This window comes from Priapulus caudatus, unplaced genomic scaffold (assembly GCF_000485595.1).
Source record: "Priapulus caudatus unplaced genomic scaffold, Priapulus_caudatus-5.0.1 Scaffold33, whole genome shotgun sequence".
NCBI classification, from domain to species: Eukaryota; Metazoa; Priapulida; class Priapulimorpha; order Priapulimorphida; family Priapulidae; genus Priapulus; species Priapulus caudatus.
The window spans coordinates 664,541-672,864 of record NW_014577094.1 but is presented as its reverse complement, the minus strand read 5'-3'; the positions used below and the strand labels follow the sequence as shown (position 1 = coordinate 672,864).

Below are 8,324 nucleotides of genomic sequence, written 5' to 3'. Positions count from 1 at the left end.
TGCATTTTATTGCAATTACTGTACGCCTGGTTGAGACGTCCAAACGGTACGCGAGAAAGTGCGAAGCATGACAGCGAAAATCAACGAGAGAACGCAAAATTGTAATCCTGCCATGATGGTGATCTTTGCATCGCGGTTCTAGACATTTTATTGTATCTTCAAACAATTACTGTTACTCAAAGCACACAACGGTAGGATCATGAGAGTGAGAATAACCACTAAAAAACGCTGAAAAAAATCGCAATGATCGCTAAGTGACAATTTTGGGCCCAACATAATTGAGCAATTGTGTATCCCCTAGGTCGTGCTAGGTAATCTAGGCTTTTGTAGAACTTTTTGATTAGGTACTGACACTGAACTAATCATAATAAAATATGTCCCATGATTAGAAATTGAATATATATTCAACCCCTTTTCAAGCTGCATTTGCTGTTGGTATGTCAACGATGGTCGGTTTTTTTCGTGGCTTGCATTTTGTATGGAGGCCTATTGGGAGATACGAGCGATACAATTTCATGTATGAGTATCATGAAGCAATGTCTCCCATTATTGGCTTAGATCAATAAAATGTTCAACCATAGCAGGTTTCTTCTGAGGGAAAATTAGACAATGCGGTACTTGGCCAGTTTCGGAAAAAACGCACATGAGATGGATTCAAAGTGTGGCAGTAAGGCACGAATGTGAATTCTCCAGGCAGACGTGGGGGAGAGAGGGGGCTCTGGGGAGTCTCCCCAGCCAAATTTTTACAAAGTTTCGAATGTCTTGGACTGGCATTTGAGGCACGCGCAGAAAATAAAATTTCACCTTTTAGTTTAAATAGCCTTACTATGTTAGGGCAGACCTACAAGTCTACGACGCTGCGCCATGTTCGCGGAGACTCGCCATCTGGACTCATTCTCCCGCACTCCCGTATGATGCCCTAACGCATTCTCACGCATTCACGCAAAAGAAGCAAAAGCAGCCGCGCGTCCCACCGCTTTTTACCCACGTCGCTTGCTGTACACATCGTGGCTCGTCGCTTTCTGGCTGTGCAGGCGAATCGAGGCGAGGAAAAACGCTGCGCAACTCGGGAATGACACGAGGAGTTGCCGGCACGCAAAAAGAAACGTTGGGCTGTAAATTTATTACGATTTTTCCATGTTCTAGTCAGAGAGCACGTGGTGTCAGTGATCTATTTATTTTTTTGATTGACACTATTTTGAAACGCGGTGTAAATACAGGACATTTTCACCAACGGGTTGTTAGATTGACAACGGCGGTGCGCACACAGCAGTGCCTCCAATGTTAAGAAGAAACCCGCATGGGTTATAATACACTGACGCTAAAATGTAAGAAAAGACATCACTGGCTCTATAGAAGTTTACATGCAGCGTGCAACACGTGCTTTCGTTCTTCAGTATTAGCCACCCGTGAGACTGCTGATGCACCCATGGGCAGCATGCGTAAGAGTGTTGACAGAGGCATGCTGCGAAGGCGTTCTGCCTCAGTGAGAAAGGGAGTGAATTCACGAAAAACAAATGGTAATATATAATTAATAATAAATCTGTGTGTCACAGAAGTAGCGCAATGTACTGCATTTGAAGTATGTCTACATGTGCCCGTAACAATAGAGTCAATAGCATGGCAGCTGCATCATGAAAATAAAGCAATCGTGTAAAGTTGCGTGCCTTGCATGCAAGTGTACGTTCAGCGTTAGAGCTCCTTACAAGTATCAGCTCTGGCTTCGTAATGAAGGAGCTAGGCCGGAAGCAGGAGTGTTAATAGAATTATAATGAGAGTAGCATGGAAGAGATCGAGGCAATGGTACTGACAACCGTTGGCGAGATGTGTAATCCATTGCTACTCCTTGAATTGTATCGGTAGGTATTTCTTGATTAAACTTGCATTTATGTGGACTCTTATACAGACGACTACCAGGATATTAACAGGCGATTCGTGATTCCATTGCAAGTCTCTTGGCTTTAGGGACACTGAAGAGTTCTCAGAAGGTGTGGCCAGATGCTGTCAAAATTCATTAAGTAGTGTATGATAACTTGCATACTAGAGATTGTCATTATATTTAGTGATGGGGAAGAAGAATGAGAATAGTTTGTGGTGACATACTTTAGGATAAAGGAGTTGTACTAACACTGATCAGAAATCAGCATCACAACGAAAGTGTTTAGGACATTTTCCTAACTGTGATCTGTCTATGTTGCACAAGTTAATCTTATACTAAATTTGTACTTGCTATTGCATAAAAGTCTTACAAACAAATCTGCAGACAATCTTGATTCAGAAGTACTATTACAAATTCAAATTTTTGATAGCCCAGAAGCAGCGAGTGATCATAAATTTTTTATAGGCTGTATTCAATTCCAAAACTGATACAATTTTCTTTACATGTTATTGTTATTTGCAGTAGTTGGGCAAGTCCACCCAGAAATAAACCATGTATTTCTGTGGCTACACAGGTTTACTTGTATGCCTAGCAACTATTTAAAGAACTTCGGCACGATTTGTGTGTTATTTAGTCAATTAACTTCCCTATAAATCTTTACGACAAAGGATATGAACGGTTCGTTTGCGATTATAATACGTAAACTTCATTGTGCAGTTGGCACACAGAACAATTCGTCCATGTCTTAACACTACAACGCATGGCTCACTAGTTAGCGATATCTAAACTCTTATTTTACCATGATGTAAATATTAAAGGTAATATAATTGCCAATAGTTTGTAATATTTCTAGGTTAAATATTGCTAGACTAATTTCATCTCAATTTTATTAGCTCAACTGAATAAGTCAGCTGACAGCTTGTAGAATCGCAGGAGCGTGCAACGGATTGTCCGTCCCGCCGTGCGTCCCGTCCAAGCAGTTGGGCAGCAGAATTTAACACTCGACGTTCACCGGTCACGATATTCGCACATCGGGGGGAGCGTCAAACGAAGTGAGATGTCCGAAGCTGGGGGTCAAAGGATCAAAGGTCAAAGCAGTGTAAAGAGAGGGGAACATTGCACGTCCCTTAGAGTTAAGGCTACTAGTGGATGGAAATGCAGAATTGGCGGCACCAATCTAAATGGCTTCGACCTAGGCTCGTGATATGCCGTGTATAGGCATCATGGATAGTGGAAAAGCCATCACTGGTGCCGAAATGGGAGGTCACCAGGTCAAAGTGCAATGGGCACAAGGGCAGTATTTTAAGACAGTTTTCTGAATGACATGGCGGACGGAGCGCGATAGAAAAATCTTTTTTGTCTTCAGCAGTGACTAGCCATTTTTTATCGCTTTAATTGCAAAAAAACAAAAGAACAAAGAACAAAAAAAAAAAAAAAAAAAAAAAATAAACAAAAAAAAAAAAAAAAAAAACAAAAGCACACACATGACCATAAAATTTACTTTCCGCTGCCAGCCAAGAGTAAAGTCCGAACCTATTTTGACCCTCAAGGAGGGAGCGTTAAACATAGGATTTGTGGACTGTTAAACAAAGCGACTAACTCTTTTGCTTACGTGTGGATTCGAGGCCTACAGTTGCACAGTTCAATTGCCAAAGCAAATGTTTGTTGCAACAAGGTTACGCTATCTTAAATCATATTATTTTTCTAAAAGCCAGTTACGCTAGCACCCTGAGTAGCACCCTGTATTAGCACACTGTAATGAACCCTGAATGCTCGCGTGGGTAGGCAAAAACATGGAGGCAGCCCATTACGCATGCATGGGGGTGAACTGGCACTATTCTAATCATAATTATTGCCTGGCAACCTGTAATGCAGATGTGTTAACTCACAGCTGAGCGAAATTTTCGCCTGCCTGAATATACTTGGATTTCAGCAACTCAATGGAGTGAGGTTATTACGCACGAAGGGTGATGCCATCTTTGATTATTGATGACACTTGCACGCGCTATCTCGCGGCAACTGCTTTTGCTATTAGAGCCCCCTCCACCCGGCCCCTCCCCCCACCTCTCCCCCCACCACCACCACTACGCTCGCGCTCGGCGCATATCCATGATAACATGTTAATATAGCGAAGTCATTAAAGTTACACAGCTGTATCTCTATTACTGTACTACCGGTATAGCAAAGCCTAGCTATCATAGATTTTAGATCTGTATTAGTAGTATCCTAGATATGCTGTGAGCGCGAACGAAGCGGTGGCGGGAGGTCGCACTTGATTCGGTTGCCAGTGAGTTTATCAGAAGAATACCCGGCTACAGTACACGTCAGTTGAGCGCTGTCGCTCTGCGGCACGTGTTGTTATTGCAGTAAACAATTCTAGTTGTAATTATCTGAAATTCACACTGTTAAATTCTTGTGTCTTTAGTTGTTAATTTCTCTCCTTTTATTGAAACTAATAATAACAAGTAGAGGAAATCGATCATAAAAAAATCCTGTCTGGTCAAGTTTACAATAAATTAATGTGAAGAAACACATTCTCATTTAGCAATAATTACCCCTTGATGACAGCATGAACAAAATTCATCTACAATATCTTGTAGCACGAGAGGATAATACTTACTGCAATATTGAGTATTTTCTATTAAGTATAAGATATTAAGTGTGACGGTGCTTACTTTTAATAATTTGAACAAATTTAATAATGAAGACGTGTGTACTCGTGAAACAGTCGGATATATTATTCAATCGTGGAAGATTCACATTGCCATGAACACGCCGCCATTTGCATTGTTTACAAAAACATAAGCGCCTCTATAGCGGGCGATATAAAAAAGAAAATGCGGACTCAGGCGGAATGCCGCAACATTAAGTATTATCCTCTCTTGCGTTTTGTGGTTCAACCAGTGTGATTTAGCATACTTTGGATATATTTAACTGTATCTGTAATGTATGTTTATGGGTTGCTGCAGCAGAGGAGGTGACATGCTGTGTGTAGGTGTAGCAGACGAAACTACTGCACATGTTCAGCGGCTGATAATGAGGCAGAAGAGCAAGAAGAAGCCGGCCATTAGTGGGAAAAATCGTTATAGAACTGTAAGTAAATCGCCTGACACTGTACCTATCTTATTTATGGTGCGAATGTCTTGTAGTAGCAGGGTTCACACAGGTACGTGGGAGATATTAAAATTATAAATGGATTAGAGTTTGGTATTATACATACATGTGTAGTGCATACAGCAGGCATTTAATTAGTGAGTGCATATCGTACAGTAGCCCAATTGTAGCTCGTATACAGTATTTGCCAATGTATTGGCTGGTTGACATCCTAGTATGGCACCCAATGAACATTGATGTGTTTGTAACACTGATATTGGTGTCAATGGGAGCCATATTGATATGGCGGATAGAGAATGATGGTGAGAGCTAGTGGACAAACTAGGCTTATATTCTATACGAAAACCTGTTTACTTTTCCACTAATTCGATTTGCTGGAGAAGTGATTTGTATCGAGGGAAGGCTTGAATAAAAATAGCTAACCTATGTCTTTGTCATAGGGCTTAATAATAGGTACAGATATAAAAAAAATATAAAAAATTGTATAGAGTTTTTTCTCTTTTTAGCCTGCTCATACAAGGAAACCAACACAAACTTGGGGAAGGCCTACGTCATTCGTCGAAACCCGTCGGACACCTTGTGTTTCTAGACCCTTTACCCAAAAGCCTATTGCTACTCATGCAGTTTCAAGGGTATTTACAATTTAGTCTTGAGATCTACCTTTATCTCTATTCAGTATTCATACAATTAGAACCAGTAGTTCATGTATTTATCAAAACAATACACAAAATACAAGCAGCACCTCATAAAAATTAAACAATAAAAAATTACAACACAATGAAAAGTTTTAAAATTAGTTATCATGACAAGATGTAAATATGTTTACTAAGTTTATGACCATTTCACACTTTTAAATCAACAGATACAGGTTTAAGTAATTTGATGTATAATTGATCAAATAATTTTCAGTTGTTTTTACTTTTTTGTTACAGGTCATAATAAATGATATGTCACTCCCACAGTCTCGGAAATATGCAGGGCCACAGAATCTTCCACCTCGCTTACTAAGGCAGCAGCAGCAGCAGCAACAGCAGCAACAACTACAACAGAAGCAGCAGCAGCAGCAGCAGCAACACCAACAAAATCATCAGCAATATCAACTGCAGCAGCAGCAACAACAGCAACAAAATCATCAGCAATATCAATTGCAGCAGCAGCAACAACAGCAACAAAATGATCAGCAATATCAACTGCAGCATCAACAACAACAACAACAACAACAACAACTAATGCCAAAGCCTGTCCAAATAAGTGAGTATTAGCCAAAAAAGTTGGTTCTGTCCTCCAAACCAAGGGTTGTTGTTATACCACGCCTAATATAATCATCAAAGCTGCTTTCCTGCTGTAAATCTGAATAAAGTTATCATAGTGTAGTGAAGATTACAAAGACTATTCAGTTTTGTTCTGCCAACGTTTCTGTTATGTTTAACTATTGTGCATTTAGGTATTTATTCGTGCACATGTTCATGTAGTAATATCTCTTTTATTACAGAGGTGGATACGTTCGTTGAGAAACTTCAGTACCATGCTCGGCTATACAAATTGGCTTTGACATTTAGCAGTATTCCTGCTGGCAAGAAAGGTACTCGTATTTGTAAATATATTTACGGTCCAAAATTACAATTTTTGTGTGTGGCAAAAGGTGTCGGATGGTTATTGGCTGATATTATTGAAATTGGTTAAGATGTATCCATTAGGCGAGTTTCATATTTTTAGCTCATCTGACGTAGTCAGATGCAGCTTGTAGAATCGCATGATTGTCCGTCCGTCCGGCCGTCCGGCCGTCCGTCCGTGCGTCAACAGCTGGGCACAAATCTTAACCGCTCGCCGTACGATCACGATATTCGGGACGTCGGGGGGATCGTGAAAACGACTCGGGATGAGAGATTTGAGGGTCAAAGGTCAAGATGTGTAAACGGAGGGGGAATATTTCCCCCTTAACTTAAGGTATAGGAGGAAATACGGAATTGCGGCACAAATCTTACTGGCTCGACCTATGCTTTTAATATTCGGTGTATAGTGTGATGGGCAGGAAACCCATCACCAATGCGAAATTGGAGGTCACAGGTCAAAGGGCAGTGGGGGAAAGGTCAGATATCAGACATTTTCTGAGGACATGGCCTAATGGACAGAGTGAAAAACTTTTTTGTTTTAGCGCTGACCTACCATTTTTATCACTTTATTGAAAGGACCATGAAATGTCCCTTCTGCTGACATGCGAAGAGTAAGTGTCGGATAACCTTTTGACCCTCAAGAGGAGGGTTAAACATGGATTCCTGAACTGCCTCAATGATGTCACAGTGTTCTCATATTCATGGCACATCCATAATCTAGAAAGCCAATATGTCTGGATAGCCCAACGGGTACTGCACATGATTACGGCTCAAAGGTCCTTGGATCGAATCCCATCAGATTTTTTATTATTTACCTGTTTTCTGTATTTTGCTATCTTTATCCATTTAACTATTTTTTTCTCCAATTAACGCAAATATTTACAGCACGAGGCAACCAATGGGATTTGGGAGGTATACAGAATGCAGAAGGTGCTGAAATGATGTGTACGCAACTGCGTATCTGCATATCTGCGCCTAACAAAGGTGTCACTATGCACGACTTAATTGTTACGTTTATTACCGTAGCAACAGACCTCAGATGAGCCCAGACGCTCTGCGGCTCTTGTTATTTTCGTTTGGCCATGTATTGATACCACAATCAATTATTTGTGTTTTCATAGGTTTATCTTGATTGATATATGTTCTGAAATAGCAAAAATGGAGATTGTATATACTAAATATGAACACTGAACAAAATGCTTCAGACTAGAATATTAAAATTTGAACTCGTAATTATGCATTCTTCACATGCGTATATAGTGATACTCCTATCAATTAAGGATAAACTCAGGGTTGTAGGTGAAATTTAGTCAAAATTTCAATACTCACTTTATTTGATAGATGGTACCTCTGGGCAGCTATGTATGTAGGTTATTATGTATGTCATCTCCCAAACAGTTCAAAATCCTGCGCATGCCTACCTGGCTGTCCAAGCCTCGGCTCGCCCTTTAAAGTGATTACGTCACCATAAATAGTAAAAGAAAGAAAAAATCACACTTTTATACCAAATGTATGTAATTCTGTTCGCTTTTTAGCTCATCTGACATAGTCAGATGCAGCTTGTAGAATCGCTTGATCGTCCGTCCGTCCGTCCGTGCGTCCGTCCGTCCGTGCGTCCGTCCGGCCGTCCGTCCGTGCGTCAACAGTTGGGCACAAATCTTAACCGCTCGACGTACGGTCACGATATTCGGGTCGTTGGGGGGGATCGTCAAAACGAG

The 8,324-nt window shown here is 40.7% G+C and overlaps 1 protein-coding gene across 1 annotated transcript in view; it reads left to right on the top strand.

Moving 5' to 3' along the window:
• Window positions 1-8,324, top strand: part of LOC106816744 (tudor domain-containing protein 7-like) — a 46,805-nt gene that overhangs the window by 11,168 nt on the left and 27,313 nt on the right. The window contains exons 4-7 of the mRNA XM_014821370.1: window positions 4,849-4,972; window positions 5,500-5,625; window positions 5,926-6,244; window positions 6,486-6,575. Of these exons, the coding sequence (XP_014676856.1) occupies window positions 4,849-4,972; window positions 5,500-5,625; window positions 5,926-6,244; window positions 6,486-6,575 (659 nt within the window). The remainder of the gene's footprint in view (window positions 1-4,848; window positions 4,973-5,499; window positions 5,626-5,925; window positions 6,245-6,485; window positions 6,576-8,324) is intronic.